Source organism: Buteo buteo, chromosome 5 (assembly GCF_964188355.1).
Source record: "Buteo buteo chromosome 5, bButBut1.hap1.1, whole genome shotgun sequence".
NCBI classification, from domain to species: domain Eukaryota; kingdom Metazoa; phylum Chordata; class Aves; order Accipitriformes; family Accipitridae; genus Buteo; species Buteo buteo.
Window position 1 is genome coordinate 51,625,889 of NC_134175.1, and position 27,148 is coordinate 51,653,036.

The 27,148-nt window shown below is 40.8% G+C and overlaps 1 protein-coding gene across 1 annotated transcript in view; it reads left to right on the forward strand.

Annotated features, from left to right (window-relative positions):
- The first annotated feature begins 1,828 nt into the window (after nucleotides 1-1,828).
- The window catches only part of EPC2 (enhancer of polycomb 2), a 51,262-nt gene continuing 25,942 nt past the window's right edge, over nucleotides 1,829-27,148 (forward strand). Inside the window, exons 1-2 of the mRNA XM_075028986.1 lie at nucleotides 1,829-2,240; nucleotides 20,461-20,620. Of these exons, the coding sequence (XP_074885087.1) occupies nucleotides 2,088-2,240; nucleotides 20,461-20,620 (313 nt within the window). The 5' untranslated portion in view covers nucleotides 1,829-2,087. The remainder of the gene's footprint in view (nucleotides 2,241-20,460; nucleotides 20,621-27,148) is intronic.

Consider the following 27,148-nt stretch of genomic DNA (forward strand, 5'->3'; position numbering starts at 1 on the left):
CAAAACGATTTTGGGTGTTGGAAGTTTGGCCACTTCTAAAATGGTGCTGAACTATACATTCTAAGCTAGAAACTATACAACTTTTAAATATTTGCGCGTTAATTCTAATCCAAGTCAAGAATTGTCTATCTTTATGACTAAAAATATTTTAAGGAAATTATAAATAAGTGCAATCTATCATAGTTTTGTTCTCTGTTCCTTTTTCTCATAATTTTTAAAGCTTCATTTGTTCATATGACTATTACTGAACATTAACCTGATGCTTTCACAGGAGTAGCTAATATAATTTCTAGCTCTCTTTCCCAAGCTAATTTGAGTCCATGGCTCATGAATGTAACGTTATTGCTGCTTCTTTTTTCCTCTTGTGTATTACTGCACTTATTTCATCTTCCTTATCTCTCTCTCTGGCTGACACAGTTCTTTATTCTTCGTTTTGTAAATCATGTGTTTATCATGAGCAGTAGTTGTATTTGCTCTACAAAACCATATAAATAACAAATGCAGCAGGTAACTAAAAATGAACGGCAATTCAGAGACTGAACCTCTTGGGTCAAGCTTTTTTTTTTTTTTTAATCAAAAAAGGGCATATTAGATACAGTTGGCACTGTGGCCCAAATGGTAACACTGTCAAGTTTTGTCTGCCTAACAGTTCCAGTTTACTTCAGAGATGGAAGATTGCCCTGACAACTCCTGTGAGCTCTACGGTGGAGTTGAGAAAAAGCAGCTGGCCTGATCTCAGGGTGTCAAAATAATATGGAAGTGACGAGGTATTTGAAGTACTACAGGTCTTTGATGAAGGGCTTTGCTGACTAAAGTCAATACACTGAACCGATGTGGGAAGCCCTGGATCGGTAGAGGACTGTGGCTTTCTCTATGTGGAGAACTTGTTTTCTTTCTCTCCCAGTCGGACGCCTCAGTTTCATCCTTTGAAAAAGCGGGCCAAACCAAACAGGAGCGAGGCACTTCTACGGCCAAAGAGCCTCAACGAGCACGCACTGCACAGCTACCCCCCAGTAACTCCAGACCTACGGACAGGTCTTCAATACAAATTTCTGCGCATGAGAAGCACCTTATTTTGCGGTACACAGAACTTAACCTCTCTTCGATGCTCAGCCCGTGCGGAGAGCAATACGGGACATCTCTTGAGGAAGGGAAAAAAAGAAAGAAAGAAAACCCGAGCAGGTCTGAGTTTTGTTTCTGAAGCGCTGGTTTGTAACAGTAAGTGAAGCTAGCTCTCCTGACGGCTGTCTTTATTGCTAAAACGTTTTAATCCCCAAACGGCTAACGGTGCGAGCCCTTTGGAGAGGAGCCCGGGGCCGGCGAGGCGGGCTCCAGCCCCACAGAGGAGCCCGCCCTTCCCGCCTCACAGTCACCACACGGGCTTCCCGCCACCCGGCACGGAGCTGACCCTCCTCGCTGCCTCTCACCGCCCCGGTGGACGGCCGGCAGCCGGCGGGGCGCGTCGTTCGCAGCCACCGCCCGTCCCGGCGCCGTTTTTTCCAGTCACAAGCTCCTCCCGATGACTCCGCCCGTCAGCGGCGGGCGGGGGGACAGCGAGTTCCTTTCTCTCTGCCCCCCCCCCCCTCACCCCCGCCATTTCCCCACACGTCTCGTCTCGTCTCGCCTCAGCGGGCACCGTCCCCGTCCCGTCCCGCCTCACACGGCCGCGTCCCCGCCGCCCCCCCCCATCTCCCCTCAGCCTCCCGCCTTCGGCTGCGCGCGCAGCGCGGCTGCCCCCTCTCCTTCTCTCCTCCCTCCTCCCCTCTCCCCCCCCTTCTCCTCCTCCACCCCCCCCCCCCCCCCGAGCTCTCGCGTTGGCTGTCGGGATCGCTGGCCGCTTTGGTTAATGTCCGCCATGTTTGCCATGGCGCAGGGAGCGGATCGAGCGAGCCCGGCGCGGATCTAGGGCTGCGGGGCGTGAGCTGTGAGCTACGGGCGGCCCCGCGGAGAGCTGTTCCGGGGCGGCGGGACCCTCCATGGTGGTGCGGGCCGGGTGCGGGAGCGGCTGGGAGGCGGCGGCGAGGCCGCACTGAAGGCCCCCCCCCCCCGCCCGCCCGGCCCCGGGGTGTTATTGTGAGGGGGAGACAATGAGCAAACTCTCCTTCCGAGCCCGGGCGCTAGACGCCGCCAAACCGCTGCCCATCTACCGCGGCAAGGACATGCCCGACCTCAACGACTGCGTCTCCATCAACCGGGCTGTGCCGCAGATGCCCACGGGGATGGAGAAAGAGGAGGAATCGGTAAGGGAGCCGCGCAGGGGGGGCACCATTGTTTATCAGACACCCCCCTCCCCTCACGGGAAATAGGCCATTGGCATTCACCAAGCGCACTACGCACGCTCCCCACCGCAGCGCTGCACGGTTCTTACGGGGCCCTGCGCAAAGAGCGCAGCGTAAACTGCTGTCCGACGCCGTAAGCGGGCCCTGCTCCGCCATCTTCTTTGCGTCCCGACTCGCGAGTGTTTTGATTAGTGGTGGGGGGGGGGTGGTGTGGGGGGGAGGCCTTTACGCTAGCGTAAGAAGGAGGAAGGCGCAAGATGCATCTCTGAATGAGCGAGCGGGCGCTGCGGCCGCAGTTGGCGTAGCGTGCCTTTGCTGCCGCCGCTTCCCCTTGTGCGCCGGGAGCGGGAGCAGGGCGGACCGGCGGCGGCCCCGCGGACGGGGAGCGGAGGCAAGCGGGAACGGGACGCCTTGCCTCTCGCTTCCCGCTGGGGTAGAAGGCGCTGGAGAGTGGCCCGTTCCGCTGCGCGGCCCCGAGCCGGAGCAGCGTGGGTTTTTTGTTTTTTTTTTTTTTTTTTTCACGCCGCGCGGGTAAAACCGGGCGCTTCGGTGGGTGTAGTGACAAGCGGCCTTTCGCCTTGTCCGGCCCCCGCTGAAAGCAGAGGACCGCTGCGGGCTGCGCTTTGCGCTTGCTACAGGTTGTCCGCATGTGCGCTGGCAGGGAAGGGGCTGGAGGGGACGGCGAGCAGCTGTGGCTCGTAGAGCTCGTTCCTTGCTGCAGATGCTGTGGGTGAAATTCTCGGTAGTTGTTAACCAGCGCGCGTCCTGCTCGTACTTTTTTTCCGAGAGAGATGTTTTGCGCTGCACGGTGCACCTCGGATGTCAGACGCATCGGCTGGACGTGTTGCGTTAAGAGTTAGGCTTTCAAGCGTTTAGATGGTTTCTAAATAAACCAGCAAGTGTTAAAAAATAGATACACGATGCTTGTTCTTCTTATAGTGCTGGGGGGGGCGGGGGAAGGCGGCTTTTGTCCGCTTAAGTAAAGGTAAGTTTCTGGGGTTTTTGACAAGCAGTAGGACAGCACCACTTTGAAAGTCCTTGCCCACAGTTCTGGTGTCGTTTGAATGTACTGGTTGGTCTTACTGATCTTTAAACATCGACTCTTGTGCTCCTTAGAGTTGTATAAGGCTTAGATACAGGCTGTCGCCTAATGTGTCTGTACTTGTATGTAGAGCCGATAGTAAATGCACCCTCAAGAATTTCTTCAATGAATCCGTGTCTCCGCCTCAGCCAAACCCCTATGCGTGTGGATTGGCTTTTCAGAGGTTACAGCTGTCAAAGGAGGCTCCATGCCTTTCTGATTGGTTTTTCTCACTTGACTGTTGATATTAAAAGGATTCCTCTGTCTTACCGTTGTGTTTTGGTGTGTTTGTTTTGTTTTCGTTTGGTTTTTTTGCTATTTCCCCCATTGTTTTACAGTGGGTAATACACCATGATCAAAACTTCCAGTGCTTCCCAAAGAGTAAATTTCTGCTAGAATCTGCATGTGTATTTAAAAGGAACAACTGTGTGGTACTAACAAAGCAATCTTGGAGAGTAATTTGGTTTTCTCAGTCTTTTTCTCAGTCTTTAAAGTCTATCTTGCAGCTCTGTGTTTGCATTTAATGTTTTTAAAATATGGCTTTCCTTTTTTTTATAAATGATTGTGTTATTTTGATAAATTATGTTTTAAATAAACTTGTAAATGGAAAATTGCTGTAAGAGTTCAAGCAAGCAAGCTGCTTGTGAACTGTTTAAATGATTGTGAAGATTAGACTTCAGTAAAACTGCTTTAATGTTGTACTAAAATGTTGCTTTTCTGTAAGAATGAATTTTATTTTATTTGTACTGAATTGTGGCTATATTTGATGTATTATGTAATAGTCTTGAAATGAAATGGTCATTGAAGTAATATATAAGCATAGTGCTAGATACATCAGCCAGACAAGATTATAAACTGTACTATTAATAGATTGTTCAGATAATTGCTGTAGAGTGACACTTTCATTCATGAGGTAGCCCTTTTTCCAGTGTTGCACAAATAATTCTTTAGTGTAAATTTCTTGTGCTAGTGGTGTGTAAAGCCCTTCTAGGAAAGGCTGTTGTTGATGACAGTAGTTAAATATTTGAGATATATTTAAATGGCTTTTATTCATAGCAAATATTGCTATGACCGATTTGATGTATTTTGAAGGGACTTTTGGGGGGAGGAAGAGATCCACATAGTCGTTTCTGACATCTCAGTTATTTGAGTGTCTCAAGGCCTTTTTTTAGCCAGGACTTTTGCTCAGGGGTGCATCTTGTGAAAGGTGTTTGAACCATCAGGGTAGCTGAGGATTTACATTTGCTGTACAAAGACGCAAAGCTCATGTTACGCTGGCCCCAGTATGCTGCTTCCCTTGCTGTGCCACCCTGTGTGAAGCCTTGGTGAAATCAGAAAGGTCTTGTAGTACAGTGTATCATGGGGTCAGATACCATCTTCCAGGGCTGACTCTCACTGAAAATAACAATGTATTTACAGATTTGCAAGTTGTAAAATGGTTAAGATTGACACGTCTGTCTGACCTGTTCTTTATAACCTACTCTTGCTAGTACAGGCGTATGATTTGCTTTGGTCACGATTGATATTTTGTATGTACAAAATTGCAGCTTTTGGTACATATGCTTTTAATGTGTTTGTGTTGTGGTTGGTTTTGTGTTGTTTTTTTTGTTTTGTTTTTTGTTTGTTTGTTTTTTGTTTTAAACTAGTACTATTGTTTGGAACATAGAAAGGCTTAAAGTCTGGTGGGGGTGGGTCAACACACCTTAATGATTATCACTCATTTCTACTACTACTACTAAAGTTATTTGGACTGTGTATTAAAATGTCATACAGTCACTGTAGTCCCAGACTGGGCAACAATACACACTGCCGGTCATACCACTACAAAAAAGTATACTGTCCAGTTTGTCAAACAAGCATCTTTGACTTTTTTTTTTGCTTTGATCTTGGTGAATATTCTGGAACTATTTCTATTTAAGTATCTTAGAGATTTATATCCACTTGCAGCAATTTACAAGTCAGCAGCTCATTTCTCTTACTTGGAGATTACAGCTGTGAAAGAATTAAGCTTCTGGTCTGTATGTAGCATGTTTGTTAGCAAGTGTTTATAATTTACCCTAAATTAAACCTGAGGAGGAAAATTGTGTGGGTTTGTTTTTTTGTTTTTACACTCACGTGAGAGAGAGATTACTATTAAGCAAAAGCAGGAAGATCTCCTTTTGTGAGCTTCAGAAACTGAGCAGGAACATTTTGTATTGTTTTTTTCTGATGAGTAAGAGTTGTATTTCATAATGTTAATGAATTGTTTTGGCTAGAAGGGGGAAAAGTTGCAGAATAGATAAGCCCTGGTTTTGTTTCTTCTCGCATAACTATGTGTTTTTTTTATTTGAATACATATTACTGGAGATTGCTGAGTTGCACATTGTGGGGGAAGAATCGTGGTTAATAATAAGGCAAATTCAGGCTGAAGGCTTTTGAAAATAAATTTGAGTTGTTAGGAAGCTAAAAGCATGGTGGTAATTGATGATACCTAGATTGCCTGGTCAAAGCTGTCTGAATGTTCATCTCAAAATTCTTGTTTGAACATACATTCACTTAGAGCCAAGTTTGACATCACATGACAAGGCTAAGGTTGTAGAGGAAAAAGTGCATGAATAGCAAGTTAAGGATATGGTTTAACGTTATTAAAATGCTGACAGAGTATGAATGAGAAGTGAGTTTCATTCTCAGTCCTTGAGTAATCACCTTGGGATGATCTTTCACTGTTCGTTAAATATAATGGTCAATTTTGAATATTTTGACAGGCTGGAAGTAGTTGACTTGAAGAAATTTTTTCTTGCTTTCTTTTCTGTTTGTACTCTCTCCATCCTTTAGTTCATTCAGTTTCTATTATAATACTGGAAACTTGAAGTGTTCAGCATCTGGTTTTCAAGGCATTCTGGAGCTAGTGATGCTTCTAAAGCAGCAGATCCATTCTTCTTTTGAAACAGGAAGCATTAACTTTGCACAAGTCATAGTTTTTTGTGTGGATATTTTTGCTGATACAGTGTAACGTAATGAATATTTTTGCTGATACAGTGAACTGGAAGAGTTCAATCAGGAGGACTTCGAAACACATGCATACACACAGAGACATCAGTAATTTTATGGCAATTCTTACCTTCTTTTTTTCTAAAAGTTTGTTATGACCCAGTCCTACATTCACATTTTCTTGCACATGTTCTTATGCCTAAATGTTTGGTGGTGGGTTTTTTTTTGTGACTTCTGTTTATAAGATAAAATAGTAGTCACTTCTTAATCTTTTCTTGGAGGGGCTTCATCCTGCATGTGTGTCGTGGTTTAACCCCAGCCAGCAACTAAGCACCATGTAGCTGCTCACTCAATCCCCACCCCCCCCACCCCCCCCCAGTGGGATGGGGGAGAGAATTGGGGGAAGAATGAAGTAAAACTCGTGGGTCAAGATAAGAACAGCTTGATAGAACAGAAAGCAAGAAAATAATAATGAGAATAATAACAATAATAAAATGACAATAATAAAAAGAACTGGAATATACAAAACAAGTGATGCGCAGTGCAATTGCTTACCACTCGCTGACCGATGCCCAGTTAGAATCTGAGCAGTGATCTGCACCCTGTGGCCAGCTCCCCCCAGTTTATATACTGGGCATAATGTCGCATGGGATGGAATATTCCTTTGGCAGGTTTGGGTCAGCTGCCCTGGCTGTGTCTCCTCCCAGCTTCTTGTGCCTCTCCAGCCTTCTTGCTGGCTGGGCATCAGAAGCTGAAAAATCCTTGACTTAGTCTAAACACTGCTCAGCAACAACTGAAAACATCAGTGTGTTATCGACATTCTTCTCATACTGAATCTAAAACATAACGTTATACCAGCTACTAGAAAGAAAATTAACTCTATCCCAGCTGAAACCAGGACAATGCGTGAGCGTAAACACGTTGGTTTTGATTGGGGACTTTGGGGGTGCTCTGCTTTTGCCCCTTTTATCTGTTGTTGAAATGGTACACATTTACAGATTATCAATTAATGCAATGTACAAAAAAAAAAAGCATAGTGTCATTTATTTTATGTGAAGATTCATGCAATTGTTCACATATTACAGCTAATTGTCAACATAAAGGCAAGTAGTCTTGTTTTGATATACTTTATACACACTGGAGTTATGTTGAGTGCCCCTGTGCTACCAGCTTGCTTTCTGCAATGAAATCAGAGTTTGGAGTTCAGTGCTCGAGTCTCCCGCTCCGCTCCAGACACACTATCACATCTTTATTGGGAAACATAAGTCTTTTACAGCTGATTTTGTATATGGAAATGTTACAGGTAGTTGCTTTCATAGCATGAATAGATTTCTTTTAATCCTAGCTTAGCAATAATTATACTAAATTACAATTGTTAACCAATAGGTGCCTTAAAACAATTAGCTTAAATTTTATGATGCTGATGGTATTTTCTTTTAGAGAGAGATGAAATTCTGTAGATAGTTGTGCTATCGATGTCCATGACTTGTAGAAAGGTGCTTAAATAAATGCAATTAAGTATTACAGACTGTCACAGAAAGCATGAGGTTGGAAGGGACCCTGGAGGTCATCTTGTCCAACCACCCTGCTCAAGCAGGGCCACCTGGAGCCTGTTGCCCACAACCATGTCCAGATAGCTGTTGAATATCTCCAAGGTGGGAGCTATCAAATGTGTGAGGACTTATTTAAGCTGTTGATTAGAAGTACCTACCTGGTGCTGTCTGATGCACTCAGGTTTAGGTTTCAAAACATAAATGTGCATAAATGACTCCCCGTGTGGACAGAACCTATTCTAACTTGAGATTTGTATGTTGGATGTGCATTCATAACCTGTGGTTGAACCCTCAAAGTTGCTTACAAATGAGGGGCTTTGTAGAACAAAGGAGAAGCCGGGACACCAGTGTGTAAAATAGAAGGTCAACAGAGGATAACTTTAGTTCAAACCATGCAAATATTCTGTAAAACAGAAGTCCCTCAAAAACACTTTATGGAAGTTTAAGTAGGAAATTCGAAAGACTGTACTTCCATGCAAAAACTAAGTGAAATGGAGACAGCAGACTTGCCTTAGGAAAGAAATGGGGTTTGTTTGATTAGAATCAACTGGCTTATGTGTTGGGGAAATGTAATTTCCCAGTGGAAGTTTATTTCTCAGTTTGAGTTCAGCACCTGTATTTATTTATTTATTTTGGGTATGTCTGGAGACTGCTGGGATTACTGAAGTATGTTTGGTAGTAGGTAGCATAATGCTGTGCTGTAATCTTTATTCATGGAATTTTAAACTTCAGTTCTGTTTATAAGACTTCTTTCCCTGCCTTCAGGTCCTGTATTTTTCTCCCTCCCTTTGAGACCCATTGCATCATGCAGTGATGTTCCTCACAAGTGCACATTTCAGCTCCATTTCCCAGCCATTATTTCAGTTTTCAGCTGTGATCCTCTACCCTTCCTGTGCTTTTACCTGCAAAATATTTTTGTGGCTAACAAACTTCCTTTCAGTCCACCACTGGTACTTTTTAATGTCCCATTCGATAAGTGTATATCAGACTTAACACTAAGCAGGTTGGACTGTGTTAGCATGATACTGCAGTGGGGATGAAAATAAGCTGTTGTTGAATGTGGACCTCATCTAAATGTTAGAGTAGCTGAGCGTAGTTAACTGGTGAGCTGCTAAACTGAGTAGCTTTTGTTTTGATTTGTTCTGGTTGTATTTATGTGGCTGAAGTTAAACAATACAAAGATTTGCTCTTTAGTCTCAAACTCCGGGTCAGTTTATTAGGGCTTATCACATTAACACCTATCAGCTAACCTGTAACAACTGCTTGTGAGTATAGGCTTAGCCTGTGACAAATGTCAAGTAATTTATCTTGGAGTGTGCTTTTAAGATACAGCTGAGCCAGAGTAACTGGCCTTCAGCTGGTAGGGGTGTTCTGCTTTTCGGAGTACTGAGGCCCATCTGACTCGATAATGGGAGCTGAAAGCCCACCATGGAGAAGTTGAGCATCCTGTACTTTCAGGAGAAGTGGTAGGAGCACGTGGGGATAGAAGGCTTGGGAATGGAGAAGTGTGAGACTAGTATGCTTTTGGTCTCATCCTGAGGTTAGATGGGTACAGCCGTATCTTGAAACCACACTCTTAATTGAGATAAAAGTTGCCTTTTTGCTGCAGGCTAGAGTCCTATTCATAAGGTCAATTAACACCAGTGAAATCTGCCCTATCAGTGAAATCTGCCCTAACTGGTTTGGGTGCCTGAGTCCATAGTAGAGAACAATGGTATCTGCATGGACATTGAGAGTCACACCTCAATTCATTATGCAGGAACTTTCCCTTATAGGTAGGTTTCCTCAGGAAGAGGTGTAATTCCATGAGAAAAGCTTAGGAGAACATTTTGAAATCTGCCTCTGCTCTGTCGCTGAGCTCTGGAACGTCTCAAATGTAGGTAGCAGTTTTTCCTTTTCTTTCAATTTAAGAAAACCTTGGAAAGGAATACCTCGGGCAGCTTCAGCTGTGCTTTGAATTACGTGGTGCCAGATTTCATGTTGCTCCTGCTTGGCAAAATTGAGCAGTAGTCAGCTTTGTACAATTTCTGTGTTGATTGAGATCAGTTGAGATGTTCTGTTTGAATAATTTAGATCAACAGACATTAAATCTGCTTATATTAAGCTTGGTTTTAATTTTTTTCATAGGAAAGATCATTTTGATTGGTGTTAGACATTCAGAAGGTTACTTGTAATTTATTTTGCCAACAAAGCTAATAAACTCTGCCTTGTTTATACTTACTTGAATGGTTATATGCCTTAGCATATTCATCATTCTAACTGTTCATCTTTTAAAAAGATGAATAACACATTTAATATTTACGTAAACAAAGTTACGGTTAAACCTTTGGTGTCTCAAAAGCCATTGGTGGTGAAGATTAATTGTAGAACTGAAATTTCTATAACAAGTAGAGAAGAACTGAACCAGAACTGAATTTTACTGTGTATGAAAAGGAGCAAGAAGTAGAGAAAATAATTTTATGAAACTAAAAGTAATATCAGTATAGACTGTCATAATTTTGCATTTAATGTTGACTAGTTCTAAGTCAAAGAAATGAAGTGTTTTTAGGATATACTATTTTTAATTTTTGGTTTTAATCTGTTTTGCAAATTCCTACTTGTTAATATCTAATAGTTACCCTACAGTGTGACTGGAGATGTTGGCTTAAAATACTGTACCTGTTCATGACAGAAGTGCTCTAAATATAAGGGAGCAGAAGTTTGCAGAAAAAATCTGAGTTCTTATTTTTCCTAATTTACTTTGATGCAATTCTAATTGTGATTAATACATTTACATGAGTAAAATGCTTAATCCTTTAAGGTAAAAGGAGAGATGACCACACCTGATTCTCATTGTTTTTTTAAAAAAAACTTTATGTCTTCAGAAATAAGCCGAAAAGGAAATGCCTGGAGTAAGAATTTTGGACTTTATTAGGTAGAAATACGCCTTTGGTCTGTTATTATTTTAAGTGCACACTTCAGAGTGGAAAGAGTAGGTGAGCTGATACCAGAGTTGTATCCTCTCAAAGTTACTTGGCAAAGAAAAATGCCATTCCCCACCAGTAAATGTGTGAGGACAGAACTGGGTTGCTTTTGTCTAATATTTATTTCTCTGGTCTCTGAAGTTTGGTGTGCTCAACACCTCACCAATATGTCTACCTCAGTAGAATTTTTCTCTGTAAGGTATTTTCTCATGTTTATGTCATCTTTGATCGCAAGAAGTTAGGGCTTACCCAGCTTGCCTTGTGAGACTGTTCTCCAGTTCATTAGATGTCGCTTTTCTGTCAGTTTTCCGCATCAGTAAACTACTATCTCGTCATGTCTACTGTGACATACAAAATAGTTAATGTACGTATCAATTCTTAGCCAGCATATTTAGAAATGCTTCCTCCCCCCTTTTCTGTAGTTGTTTTCTGTTTACATTTTAATTTATAATTTGGTTTTCTTAGCTTTCTGCTCGTTTTATGGCTGCAACTCATATTTTTTGTATGTTTGACCAGTTTGAGTTGCATAACAAAAAATATTTCTACTTAAGCATCCTGGTAATGTCTGATTCCCCTGTGCTAAACTTAGATACAAACAAAATACTGGATGTCTTGCAGTGGTATCCAATGACTAGATAAGTAAGAGAGACGCTGTTATTAAAGAAAGTTAAAAAATCGTAATGTATATGTTTCTTGAGTTAAAGGTGTTTGTGTTAAAATGGAATTTTGTAGTTAATTTTTAATTATTGTAATTCCTACCAATTACTATATGTGTACTTGTGTTTTAATTAATTTTTTTAACCTTTTTCTGAGTTGTCCTAACTTTAGAACCAATATCTGGTATCTCTTGTGTTATTATAATATGATTGATTTCTGTTTGGTTCATCAGGTCTTCAGCACTCCAGGTCTCGTCACTTTGGTGAGAACATTTGTTTTAAAAACTCTGTAAAATACAAATTCTCCGGTATTGGTGTGTGTACCTCAGTTAAATAAAAATTCATAATAAGAATTTTGGATCCTATTCCTGGAAAGAAAATGTTACAAGTCAGAAGGTTAGATGTGTGGCACAGTGAGAGAGGGAGAGGTACTGTAAGCAACTTGTTCTTGAATGTAAAAGTTATACCTGAAACTTTTCAGGAAATGGCATTGCTGCCCAAACTCTTGGTAACTGAACTTCCATGCCAAGGCAGTAAATTCTGCTTTGACCATAGAAATGTATTTTTAATGCACATCTTTTGTTTAAGGAGTCATAGATGTTCACACCTCTTGATCATTGACCAGCCTTTAAGCTTCTGATAGGCACCAGCAAGACAAGACCCCACTTAACTTGTGTGGCATGAGAGAGAACTGAGCTTTTGAAAGACCAGATCCTTAATATTAAGGTAACACAGTTTCTTTGCTAACAAATATCATAGAGCAAGTAGCCTCAGACATCTTAGCCACGTGAGGCTCCTGAGTAGCTTCAAGTTGAGGTTTCTGTAGGGACCAGAAGCAGCGTGAGTTGTTACGAAGTTGTTGGGTAATACAAATCTCTAACTGTGCGATGAAGCGAGGCAGCTGCCGCTACTGTGCTGCCTTTCGCAGGTCCTTGTGGCCTCCCAGGAGGGAGACAGATCCCATGGGGAGCCGTTACCAGCTTCTGTTGGAGAATTTCCCTCCTGGTGACTCTTCCTCTCCTCTTCTGCAAGGAACACCGCTTTGTGACTTGTGGTCACATGAAGGTTTTGATGTGTGGAGCCAGGAATCAAACTGAGTTCAGATTCTGTGTATAATAAAGTAATTTAATAAAGGGAAAAACTAGTTGTTGTGGAGTATCAGCCTTTTAAAATACATTGTGGTGTTAATGACATGAAAAATAAAGAGAGAGTATGTATGTAGGTGTATACTTTTCCATCCTAGCTTGTCTGACTTGGGACAATCAAGTTATGCTAATTGAAGCAGACTGTAAAGAAAATAAAAAGCAATTCCTCAGATGCAATTAGTTAACAATCTTTTCTGTGTAAGGTTGCATTTGGGGTATGGTGAATGATACAAATGTATCACAAGGAGCTAGATGAAGACTACTTTCTATGTCTTTTGACTAGATGTTACAGTATTTGGAACAATTTTCTCTTAAGCTCATGCAAAGGCATCTTGGGGAAGAAAGGTCCTGCTTTTCAGGAAACACACATTTCTCATAAAGTACCATATTCAGCCTTTCCAAAAGGAATTTTTAATAATTCAATTTAATTGTTATAACAATAATTCTACTTTTAATAATTCATGTACATTCACATTTTGGCAGACTAGACATTTGTATAATTGAATGTGGCTTTAAAATATAGTGCTCTAGTTTGGTTGGGTTTTTTTGGCATTTCATAAACAGTGACAGTTTTGTGTCAATGATATGCTTATGAAGAGTGAACAATCATTATAGGAATGAGAGATTGCTCATGTTCTCATACATTACTACTGTCCCACTCAGTGGGGTAATATTTGGGATGTCTCACAGTTTTTTCATGTCCATTATTACATTGGATGATTGAAATCTTATTGCTTGCTTTTTCTGCATTAAACTTATTTAGAGCTTGTTTTGGTTTTTTATGCTGCAAAGTTAACTAAAGAAGCACAAAAATGATTGTGATATCCTCTGGTCATCTCACTTCCCCTATACCTCCATCAGTGTCTCATGGGCTAATTTCCACTCTTTTTTCCTAGCTTGCCTGTAGTTGCTTTGTAGTGCTTAAATTGGCTTTAGTCAGACTGCCAGAGAGGAATGAAGGAATTTGGGGGGGGCATTTTTTTGGTCCAGAGTGTTTTTTTCTTCATTTAGATACACAGCTCCTATGTCGACCTATCTAGACATGAAGCATCATCCAAGGATGTTGGGCTCAGTTAGGTGTTGCTGGTGGCCCTTCTGTTCTATTGTTTCAGCCTACATCAGCATTTTTGAGATAACATTCAGGTGATTTGTCTATAATCAGATGATTTGTATGTAAAGTATTCACAGAATGGTTTGTCTTTGGTTTTTAGATAGTGCTAGCATAGCTTTGTGAAATTACAATTGTTAAAGAACTGGAAAAGGTAAGAAAGTGACAGAAAAGTGTTACTTTTTTTCTGTTGACATATTAGTTCACTCACTTCTGAAAGAATAGAATGACTTTAGAGTAGCTAAATAATAAAATCTTATCTATTCCAGGGACTTCCGTGAATTTTTAGGATGGGGTAGTACAACTTGAAACACTAGGCCACTGCCTCCTTCAGTGAGTTATCTGTAACAGCAGGCTACCATTTGTATGGGTATTTTTGGCCTGTAGACATAATTAGGCAGTATGGAAAGCAAGCATATGGCGAGTGGTTCTTGTGATTATTTAAAAAAAAAAAAAAGGGTGGAGGATATAATTGGAAAAACATGATATGGTCAAAAGTGAAACTGAGAAGTGGTTCCATGAACCCTTTCCACTTGTAAGGAGGGCCTTACACCATACCTTCTTCTGCTTCTTGTGGGTTTTCTTGAGCTTCCTTCCACTGAGTGTCAGAAACCCCTTAGGGAAACCGAGAGGAGTTTCAGTCCTATAAAGCAGCTTTGCTTTGGGTGCATTGATTTGAACTCAATATGTGAATTTTTGTTGTTTGCCCAGGTCCCTGCATTACTTCATAACTAATACAACCTTTTAAGGGCACCATGTAGCATGAGGAAACAGTTCCGATTACTGAATAGATTAGTTCTCCATTGGATCAGTAGAAAAAATATAAGATCAGCTTTGCTAATTCACTAAAATATTTGCTTTTCAAATTAAATTGGAAATGAAGCAATGAGTTTCTCCTAAGATACTCGTTGCTGTCTCAAGGCTGAAAATTGCTGTGGTGCACAGACAGGTTTCCTGCTCTATGTGTGACTCCTTATTTCAGTTAACTGTTTTCCATCCCAGGGCAGAGGGATGGGAAAGAAAGGAAAACAGGTCTGTAGGTATGTTCCCCCCCCCCCCCCCCTTTTTTTTTTGTTTCCCCTCTTAAGCTTTTCCGCTGCATATATCTGCTTTCAGTTATGATAATGTTAAGGCAAGAAGTCAATCATACTTCAGGTAATTAGTCATAATTTTGTTTATACGAAGTTGACATGTTCAGGCATCTCTTTTAAAAAAAAAGGGGGGGGGGCAGCTTTGCCAGTGAGCTACTAACAGCTCAAGGAGAGGTTCATCCTGTTGGTGGTGTGGAGACAAATGAATCCTTCTTGGTAGAAGATATCAAGCTCTTTCTGCACTAAGGAGGATAAATATTTATTGGCCATGTTTTTTTCTGGCAGTTAGAGATTGAAAGGGTTAACCGCAGAATAAAGCAGAAGATGGTGCTTGAGTTTACACTTTTATCTTGGAAATCTTTTATAAAAACCACTCTGTGTGTGTGCAAAGAGGGAGGAGATAGGGCTGTGGCTTAGAAGGGAAGAGGCTTTTGATCAAAGTAGCTTTTGAGCTTCGTGACACTTTTTTCTGTAAGTGTTGGCAACAGGTGTTGCTAGCTGTGGTTGAGACTTTGCAAGATGAGTCTGCACATTTCGGATTAAAATGCTTTGCTTTTTGTTTCTGAATCTCCATATTAAATATAAAAATGTCAATTAATTTGTATTTCCTAATTTGAATATAAATTTAAGCAAATAGGTTCTCTAGGCTTTAGTAAGTTTTCCTTGTTTTCTTTGCTTTAATTCTGTTCTGGATCGCAGGTGGATCAGAAGGCTGACCCTAAGTTGTCCTAGAAATAGCTTATTTTGAGTAGGTAAAGCTGTTAAATTCACTTTTCTCTTCCATCATACTTACAGCAGAGTACTATGGGGTTAAAGCCATCTATCTTGTTAACAGGGTGGATTTTAACAGTTAAGCTGTGGTATGTTACGTTTTGTTTCCCTTAAGTCTCCCTAATATCTGTCAAGATACTTCTTTCATTCAAGTCTACAATGTTGCAAATATCTAATGTAAATTGTGTCACCTGAAGCTCTGTTGTGAAAGGACTGGCAAAGAGGAAATTCTTTTCTGAAATAGTGAAACTGTAATATGTTTCATTACTTTCTACCTCACAGGGTAAATGTAAATATTAGTAAGTGAATAAAAGTGGTGAAATAACCTTTTAAAGAGTTGTAGCATCGCTTGTATGCTATAGTTTTAAGGAATGAAGAAGGGAACAGATACGTTTAGTCCTAAAGGTTCGTCTCCTAGGGTATCTGTATCCAATATGGGATTGCTCATTGCAGTTTCATAATTAAGACAGATCAGCTTTTCAGTGTGAAGATGGTATTCAACCATAGGCATCTCCAACCATGTTCCTCCAAAAAAATAGCATGCTTGTTTAAGGTATGATGAACTCTATTCCAGAGAGATTACTATGGGGGATGGCAACAGGGAACTTAAAGGATAAGAAAAAACCAAACTGGTCTGTAGGATCTAAGTGCTCTGTTTTGCAGCAGCAGGATGAAAGGGAGTATATTGGCAAATACATTTCTAATGGGTAAAAATAATGTTCAGTATCAATCACTGTTTCCCTTAATACTCTCCTAAAGATTTAATTAAACTTTACCTGTTGACTTATTGCTATTGTTGAACTGTTTTTTCATAGTGAAGAAACTTCCTGATAGAGCATGTGAAACCTGTGGTATTTCAGGGGTGAAAGGACATAGCAGTGAAGGTACCTTGCTCTGATTTGGGCTTTGAGCCTGGTTCTGAATATGTGCAACCAAAGCTAAGTATTTTTAGGTACCAGTGTTGTAGGATTTTTTAGTTTTCCTCTCTGAGGAAAAAATAAAGCAAAGTTTGCAGTGTCTCAGTGTGGGTTCAGAGGCATTATTTCAAGTCTTGTTCTGGACTAAAGCTGATACTTATTCTCTCTGTCAACCTTGTTGTGAATGGCTGTCAAGTCATTTGGATTGGAGCTTCAAAGGTGGTGGTGTGAGACTGGTAGGTGCAGTGTGTTCTTCTGTGCCGCTCTGCACAGAATGAGTGGATTCATGCTGGCAGGACAGGCTGCCTACACCAAGAAGACATAGTGGATTATATAAAGCCAGTGACTTGAGCAATTTGCTGTAAACTGTTGTCAGTATGGTTTTTGTACAGTGAAGGTACCTGCATGGCTGAGGTCTGTCTAGAGAGATGAACCTTTCACTTGGAGAATAATTTTTTTTAATGTGTAAATATGCTAAAGCAGCATTATTACATTTACTAAACATTTAGATATTTCTAATTCTGTTATGCTGTTAATTGAAGAAATAGTCCAATCTAAGCTGTATTTGTTTGAAATTTTTTAGTCATACTAGTGAGAAAGGTTTGGATGTGCTTTTTATGGAATTAGTGGGTAATAACTCTTTGACAGGTAGTCCTTTTTATTCCCATGGCAGCATGTTCTGTTTGCCATCATCACTGTTTCCTCTAATGTTCAGTCATTCTGTATGAGATCTTATCTCCCCTACTTCAGAATGAAGTACAAGTTAAAATATATTGTACATCTTTCAACCATAAGAAAAGGTGAAAAATAGACAAAAAGTGTATTGGTATACCAGTTACTAAATCTATCTTTAAAAATGCTTTTTCAGGTTTAATAAAGCCATTTAATTAGACCAACTTTCATATAAAAGTCTTAAAAGTTTGTTTAAACAGAACTGTTCCAGGAGTTAAAATTTATATTTTCCTTCACTTCACGTTCAGCAGAAAGAACATCTTCCCCCCGCCATTTTAAAAATTACATAGCTTATCTATCTCTGTTGAAGCTCTACTGTTTGATGAGTGACAATAATAGCGTTAAGACTTTTCTGTTTGAAAGCTGTGTTATGCTTGAAGGCTTTTTATAGCAAAGTGAGTACTAACACCTATTGTCAGATTTTCCTTGGGAACTCTTTGTATGCTTACTAGCAGTGTTACAAAAACTGAGAATCTGAATTATTCATCTGCACTGGGTAATGGGCTGTGAAGCCAAAAGATGTTTTGAATTTTGGTTGCTGCATGTCCTTCTTCACTTTTTCTGAAAGTTAAACCTTATTTACCCATTCATCACTTAGGACACTGTGGACTAGAGTAGCTTCTCTACAAGTTATTTAATGCCATTTTAGAAGAGTGTCTGGGGGTGTGGTGGGGAGCTATAAGTTGGTCAGCCTCAGTTGGTTGGCTGTGTAAGGAATGCATCCTCAGCACATTTGTCAATGATCCTACGTTAGGAGGAGTGGTTGGCTTTCCAACAGTGGAGCATCCGTCTTTGTGGATGCTGAGAAACTCAAGGACCGGCCCAGCTGCAACGAAGTTGAGTTAGAAGTGCACAGCTTCTGTACCTGGGGCAGAAGAATAATGCCGTGCATCGATACGGACAGGGAACTGCCTGGCTGATGAGCAGCATGGATGGAAAGAAAGGACCAGGTGATGGGCCAGCAGTGTGCACACACCGTGTGTCTAACGCATGCTGTAGATTGGGCTATGCTAGGATGAATGTGGCAGCCAGATAGGGAAGTTGTGATGCTCCTCTGCTTGTCAGGGGTGAGGCTGCTCTTGGAATGCTCTTTCATGTTACTCTGCTTTCCCCAAATTTCTCAAAGATGTTGAGAAACTTGAAGATAATCTGTCAGTGGGCTGCCAGAGGGGGTAAAAGCTTAGACTGTAGCTACTCTGAGGAGAAGGTGAGGGAACTGCTCTTGTTACTTCTGGAAAAAGAGGGTTAGTACGTCACTGAAACAGGTTACTTAGAGGGGCTGTGGAAACCAGAGGTTTTCAGGACTTGAAAAAGTCACATCTGACCTATCTAGTGTTGAAGATAATCATCTTCAAGTTGGAGTTGAACAAATAACCTCCACAAGTCCTTCCTAACAGCGTTTCTGTGGTACTCCTGCGTACTGTGGTGTTAACTGTTAGGAGACAACTCTAGGGACATCAGTTGAAAGCAACACAGTAATGAAACAAATTTTATTTTAGTTGAATTACCTACTCAGCACTGTGAAGCTCTCCAAGACACATTTTAATGGTGGAGTGACAGATTTACCCAGTATGTAGTAACTCAAGCAGATCACACCAGATATCTGATTGCATGCTTGTCTTAATTCTAATAGCATTCACTTGGGAGCCTGATAGTTTGATTTAATGTTGCTTCATCTGCTACAGGAGATTCCCAAAGCTGCTCTTCCAGTCACTGATTTGTTATATTCTAATTTTGCAGAAATTGTGTTATTTGTGTTTCTGCAAGATCTTAATATTTAAGAGGGAATAATTTCTTAAATATAATTACATATTTTTAAAGATTTGCTTTCATTCACTACCCTTTTTTTAAATAATGTTCTGTAGAATTAAAGAGGAAGAAAGCCTATTCTTGAGAGAATTTACCAAGTGTGTAGCACAGAATCTCAGAGCAAAAGACTGCCGTGTATGCCAGACTGCATTGCAATGGAGTTACTGAAACGCTGGCTGGTTCTCCTGTTTGTGGTGTTGATGCCTGGCCTCTTGTGAGGCAGGATAGTCACTGGTGTTAATTGTGGGGAGGGGTGCCCCAGAAAACCAAAGGAAGGAGACAGGCTAGCAAAGTTTTTTTGGTTTTTGTTTTTGTTCTTCCCTGCCCGTTCAGAACAAATACTCTTTGTAGTAGTGAGGTGTGTGGGAATGGCTAGAGGATAACCTGAAGCCCCTGGAGTAGGCAAAGGTCATCTGACAGTCTGCCAGACAGGCTCCTCTTCTTGCCGGTCAATTCATATCAAGTGTTCTGCAGGCTGCACTGAAATGATACGTAGATGGTAGCGTGAAGCAGAATACTGCATTTGTACTGGTTTTCTCTGCCAAAGTTTAACACGAGTATTGATGAAAAGTCTGTGAGAGAAAAGCCACAGGTTAGTGCTAACTTGCAGCAGTAGATGAGTTTCACTGGGTTAATTAATAAAATTATGTGTGAAAAAAATCTTTGTAAATTAATACACTTGTGATCTGTATTTTACTTTAAATGATTCTGTAGCAATTGTCTCCTGTCCTGTAAGAATAAAATGAAGTGATGCCTGTTTAGGGAGTCCATGCTTTTCAAGTGTTACTCTGTGAGGACTACTCTTTCTGTTGCTCTTAACTAGCTCAACTTCTAAAGAAAGCAAGCCAGTCAGAATTGCTGGGTAGACAGGAATGATGAAATTAGCTATTCTTTTGATTTGAATCTGTTGCTTATAATACTTTAAGGGACTTGCTATACATCTGTTAAATGATCTTGTTTAGATTTTCTCAATGACAGGTTTTGATGAATTTGGCTTATATCAGGCCTAATTTTCTACTAAGGTTATTTTCTGTAGTTTGAATGTTTGACTTTTTCCCAGTCTGGTAGAAGGTGTGTGCTATTGTCTGAACAAAGGGCTCTCTTCATATGTTTGTAGGCTTGCCTTACATTCACTGGAGCTCTTAAGATTCCTATCGGTTAGGAACCCCACGGTATACTAAGTGATGGAGAAGACATCTCCTGTCACCAACATAGAAGCAAGCATCCTGCTGTCCTCTAAAATATAGTAAAGCCTCAACTCTTTTATCTGGGTCTCCTGTAGAACACCAGGAAAACAGTGAGAGAAAAAAAGGATGACTTATCTCTGTATGCACTTCTATATGCTGATACCTAAATAAATAAACTCTTAATTTTTCCTCTTGCAGGAACATCATTTGCAACGGGCTATCTCAGCACAACAAGTTTTCAGAGAAAAGAAAGAGAGCATGGTTATCCCAGTCCCTGAAGCGGAGAGCAATGTCAACTATTACAATCGTTTGTATAAAGGAGAATTTAAGCAACCAAAGCAGTTCATTCACATTCAACGTAAGTTAACAAATTTTGGTTTTGTTCCTTCCCCCCCCCTGCCTTTATTTAAATTGAGTAATCTTCAGACAATCTTGAGGGCAAAGTTGCTACAATATTCAGAAAGTGGGAAGACTCAAAAATCCAAGGGGGATTTATATATGTAAATTCCAGTATGTCTTCTCAAGTTGTGGAAGACTTTAATGTTGAAGGTAAATGTGAGTTTTTTCCTGCTGTATTTGTTTATGGGCTCAGTGATGATACTGTATGTCTGTGTACAGTAGCTGGCAAGCCTTATTCTGTCTGTTGGTCATCCAGTATTGCTGATAAAGCCATTCTTTTTTTTTTTTCTTTTTTCCCCTCCTATTTCTAAGAAGGAATAACTGAACTAGCCTGGCTGCCTCCTAGTTGCTTATACTAATGCAGGGAGTGGAAGAGGGGTTGTCTTGCTCACTGAATGAGTCTGGAATGCCTTTTAACTCAGAAGTCCTAGATAAATGGAGATCAGTAAAACAGAAGGGTTTTTGTAATGAGATCAGCCTTCATTTGACTGATTGTAATATAGTTCTTGAACGTTCAGTTTCAACTGTGGTAACAGTGGAGTTCAAGCTATTCATTATATCACGGATGTATTCGGTGCTATGGGTAACAGTTATTATTCCTCTGCGTTTTGCTAAGCCTGTAGAGACTTTCCTTTCTGTAGGGAACTCTGAGCTTATTTTATAGATAAAAGGAAGTATTCTGTTGCGTGAGTGTAGCTTCCTATGTCTTAAAAGATCTAATTAATTAATCTAAAGTTGTACTTAGTTATAGTGGTCTCTGGATCAATTTTAACACTTTTTTGGTTGATGTTCTGTCGGCAAGTGACACACATTTATAGTTCAGGTGTTCCTTGGTACCCAAACCATCTTTGTCCTTTGCAGCGTGTGGTTCTAGGGGGTTATTTTGTGACTTGGACTTCTCCCAGGAGTTATCTTTGTAGCAAAACCTTAGATTCAATCATTGCAGGGGCTCGTTAGTCCTTATGGTAAAGCACAGACTCAGTCCTTGGTCTCTGCAGAGAAGAGTTGGCTCATCACTCATTTATGTTTTTGGTTCTTAGTCGTATTGGAAAGACTATTGACAAGGGTGTGCTAAAGCACCTTGAACAGGAATGTTGTCCTCAATTGTTAGTTTTGGGGTTTGTGTGAACAGTATCAATCTTACTGAACTTCATCTTGCCAGGCAGAGCATGTTGATAATCCGTTCCTCAGGCACTTTTTTTCAGCTACCTCAACAAGAGGCCGTTGATCTGCATGTGGATTTGAGCAGAGAAAGCATTTTCTGTTAGTGTGTCTTCTGCTTATAGACATAACTGAAATTGAAGTTAGGCAAAGATTCTTAAGCCCAAACCCAGCTGTATATTGAGGATCCTTGCCATCATTTCTCACCAACATGGTGAAATCTCCCATTTTTTCCATGCACTTACAAAAGAATACATTTTTGGAAATAACATGCTCAAGATCCTCTGTGATACACTAGGGATCATACTGGTAAGGTGAGAAATGAGCTAAAGAAAATTGATTAAGTATTTTTCCCCTTAGTAGAAGAAACAAACCTGCAAGTAAGGCAGGCTGAATTAACTGAAATGAAGCTGCTGAATGAGGAATGTATTTTATTCTTTTCTTTGTTGGATGTTGCCAGAAACACTGTAAATATTGTTAATAAACATGTCTAAAAGTGTTAAATATATTATGCCAAAATGTTCTTTGTCTTGTTGAGACTCTCAGTCTTTCTGGACAGAATTACAGAAAGTATTTGAGCTAAAGATAAACATCAGATACTGCTCCAAGATAATTTTTCCCACATATTCTGGTTGGAGTAGGTGTGATACAAGGCAGCTTTATCCTACATAAACTGCTTAGAAATCTGTTTTAATGCTAAAAGCACAAAGAGCAACAATACTTAATTTGGCCAGGGAAGTTATGTAAACTGATAGATGCCAAGAGGCCACGTACTGTAATCCATACTTACTGGTGGTTATTTCTAGCAAATTATGTTTTGCTCTTTGTCTGGTAGCCAAGGATTTTAATATTAAACTTTACCACTATAATTGGTTTTTTATTTAGACGAGTGGTTCCAAGCAGAGAAAAGTGAGTTTCTTTGTGAGGCATGGAATTCATGAATAAGCATGGTTCCAGGTCTTAGTTGACCTAGGCAGCACCATCTCAGGTGACTTTGAACTGAATATAAAACAAAAGCCTTGAACTACTCTAACTATTCCAGTATGCTTAATTATTTTCCAAGAAAGTTCGTAGTTTCAGTAACATGGTGATGCATTGTAGGTTATTAATATGTAGCAAAGAGAATATGTTAGTGCACTTGTACCTATGCTGGAATTACAGCTAAGTGGATGTAAGAAAATCAGTGTCCCTAACAAAAACAATAAGAATGGAGCAAAAAATACTTTCTGTGTATATAAATATATTTTACCTATGTGTGTATATAAAGGGTAATGATACTAAACAAATGTTTTATTGTAACGCAGTCGTATTGTTCAAATATAGGTCAAATAATCTTCATTAAGTTGTGTGGGATGACCTCTAGTCACTCTTTAAGCGTGTGCATTTCACATAATTAAGAGTTGGCCATTTTTTATTCATTGTGTGTTCTACATTTTTAGAGGATGCTGTAGCAGGATCTGCTCAGGCTGCGGCTTGCAGCCTGGGTATGTAAAACATGTACTTGCATGATCCCTCCCCAGCTGAGGCATTCCGGTGCAGGCAGGGAGGGCTGGAAGCTCTGTTCCAGTTGGGTGCTGCAGACTTGCCATTGAGGTGGTGTTTTGCTGCTTTGTTACTACTTTGGATATAATTACCATGATGTGGTTCTTCATTTGCCCTAGGTCAGCACAGTTGGATCTGCTGCCATCAGGATGAGCACTGCCCATTCCTTTCTTACTGCCAGTGCCTTTCTGGTGGCAGTTGTGTTCATGGGTGAGCTAAGTCTGGCAGGTGATCTGGTAGAAAGCTTATCTTTCATTTTTTGGTTAGGTGAACCTCCATATTTATCAGTTTTCTGTCTTGGCTCATTGCATGATTGCTTGTGTTAGGTGGTAGGAACGTGGCTTGCTGGGGAGGGAAGCTGATGGAACTGCTTGTTTTGGTGGTAACTCACACCCATGTCAGCTTAAAGTGACTGTGGAAACACAACCTTAATTTAGTTAGCTAAATGAAATTAGTTAATTTAGTTAAGTTAAACCCAATTTAAGGTAACTTAACTTAAAAACAAATACCACTTCTGCAAGTTAGTCTAAACTCGGTTCCTAGGGGAGCTCAAGTAAACAAAAGCAAATCCCTATGACGGGTACTGCTATCCGGAGCAGTTAAAGTGGCAGAGGATGTAAACTAGGATGTTGGTTTTGCAACAGCAATTAGCGAGCCAACGAGTTCTGAGCATTCATATGAGGTCAATTTTACTGGTAGGATCATGGGCGCCCCGTCCAACAGTGCACTGTAGAAACATGCAATGTGGAGAAATGCCTAAGTTTTGGAGTGGGAAGACTAGATTCATCAGTCAATCACAAGAATCACCCAGGAATTGCCTGGAGGAAGGGATATAGATGATCCATTTTTAACTACATGAACTAGCAGATTGGTTGTTCTTAAAACACTTAACTAGTAGCAGGTCTTCTGAAATACAGTGCTTTCTGTGGCTGAGTCCAGTTCTTCACTAATTGTTGCAGGCGTGAATGAACAGTTGCATCTGTTGCTCTGGCAGGGGCAGAAGCAGAGGGTGGTGATGGATAGTTACATCACACAGCACATAAACCACCTGTGTCTTGTGATGGCTTTTGAAGCCAGCAAGGTGCCATACTATAGGCCAACTCCAGGATGAAAAATGGCTTTTTTTCTGGAACCAGTACAGTTCACTCTGTGCTTGGGAAAAGAAGAAAACTGGTGGTTAAAGATGTCACTGAAAGTATGTTTCAAAGTGCGGTGATGGATGAACCTTCAGGGAAGGAGGACACTTCCATGAGTGTCTCGGAGCTGTGACGAGCCAGCTTGGGGTTGATTAACTCCTCATGATTGCATGCAGCAGTTAAAGGAAGAGTGATAGCCTTGCATTTTCTGAGACTTGTAGACCTCCACAGGCTGCTGAGACTTTGTGGCCTTCCTGTCTGCACTGAAACAGGAGTTGGAATGCAAGTATTGCTTCCATTACTTCAGTGTCATTAACCTGCAGCCTCTGTGTAAACCCCTTTTCTTTGAAAGTGTGCTATATTGATAACTACAGGTCATGACAAAGAGCATGGTAAGCATTGCTAGCAAAAGAAAAGTATTGCTAGCAGATATGAAAAGCAGGGTATGTGACAAGGGCTACTACTGTTCTCACAGTACCAATGCCTTTTTGTAGAGGAAAATGAGACTGGATTTATTCGGTGTAACTTGTTCCTGGCAGGTACATGTTGGATACCTTTCATCTAGTAATTTTGACTATTTGTCAAAATATTTTTGTAGAGTTGAAGTGCAGGGTGTAATTTTGGGGTTTGTTTTTTTAATGATTACGTTTTTTTCCATTTTCCAGTTTTTCAGCACTTCATTTGTTATTCATGAAGTCTCAGAACGACTGCTAAGATAGCTGGTGTTTTATCAGCAAATAATTTAGTGCTATGTATGAAGTGGGGTGCACTTGACATGTTACCTAGCCAGTGGTTCACAGGGGCAGATGAACCAATATAACAGCCAGAAGGGGAGGTTCCACTTTTCTTCCCTGTTCCACTTCTGGTTGCATATACCCCTGTGTGCCTTCAGCTGGTCCCGATGCTTACTGGATGCCTCTGCAAACTGGTTCAACTTGCTAACAGTGAGCAGCGAAAGGGAGGCACTCCCCTGCTTTCAGCTGAGGTGCACCATAGGGTCCCTTTAGATGCTGGCAGTGCAGTAATGTGCCTTCTCTATTTGAAATGGAGATCTCGCCTTCATATCGCTAATATTCATAATGCATTCCTGAGGATGGTTGGTCTTTTAAGTTGCTTGTTGATGGAATGGTTGGGCTTTTTCTTTTCTTCTTGCTAATCTTAGTGTCTTCTGCTAGTTATATCTCACTTGAGCCTGTCTGATTTTGTTCTGAAAGGTGGTTCAGGAAGGTGCATGGTTCAAGAACTTCCAGTGACTTTTCTTTCCTCATTGTGGAAATGAAGGCAAGTTTACTGGCACGGCTTACAATTTACAGGCAAACAGCATCATGTCTTCTCTGTTATAGGGATCCTGCTGCTCACTGATATTCTGAGTTAGAAGGATTGACTGGAAACATTTTGTTTGCAGGGGATTACTGAATTATGTACTGACAGGTAATAGGTTGACTTTGTTTTGGAGTAAGATCAACATCTGTCTGAGGCTAAACAAGCAGTGCCTTTTCTGGACTTCAGTGGATTTCTGTGCATTCTCATGTCATCTGTGAGAACATGGTTAAACACCTGTTTTTTTGGAGTAGAGAGACCTGCTTTATTGTTAAGAGAACTGGGAATATCTGATCTAGAAAATCTCGGCCGCCTTCCTTGAGCAGAGTTGTTTGAATGTGATTTCACAGTGTACATGAGGAACTGCAGTAGTTTTGTAGGTGCTGGGGATGGTCTTAGGGTGGGGGAAGCTGGCAATTTCCTTTCTGGTGAAAGTAGCAGTTTATGCATAAGAGGTCATCAAATTACAGGTTGTAGTGAAGGGGAGGTGCAATATCGGGCATCATTCTGCAGGAGCAGAAGTATGAGCTGCCATGGTTGGACTTGCCTGGGAGGGCTCTGAAGAGTTTTGAAACTCCAGTGTATAACAGGTGGAGTCAGGCATACTTGGTCCACATTTGAACAGTGGTCAGTGCTGTATGAGAGAAGCTTTTTCCAGTGTTGGAAAGTGGAGTGGAGTTAAGGAGTGTGAGGGTTACAGCTCAGGTGGGACAGTTCACCCCATTTCAGTGTATGGCTGATGTGATGTGCTGTTGGTGCCAACACTCTGTGCTCCCAGGGGGCTGTGCTGGGACCACACAGGAGAGAAGCTGGAGCAAAGCTTGCAGGAGCTGAAGGTGATATGTAGCAGACTGGATTCATCGAGTCCAGCACTGATACTTGGCAGCTGGTTCATTGATACTTGGCTAGTCGCTGGCTGTTCAGCTTTTTGAACAGGATTGTGTGGCAGTCACACCAGGTACTGTAACAATCTTTGTTTTCTCTCAAGTGTGTAGTCCTGCCTGGTGATGTTTTTAATGCAGTTCTATAAACTATGAATTTAAAAAAAAAATCTGGTCAGCTTTATTCTCAGAACTTTTGATTCTTACAGACTGCCACTGGAGAAGCAGGATCCAGTGTTGTAAGCTGTAGTTTTTAAGTCTAATATACAGTTGTTAATTGTTAGAGGGAAAGCTGTGGGTCACGTGCCCAATGACAATGTCTTAAATAAAGTTGCCATGCAACCTGTATTATTGAATTAATATTATTAATAATTCCACTTAATACATAGTTACAGCGCAATATTATTAATTTCTTCTTGAAATAAATTTTTATAGTATGTTTACGGT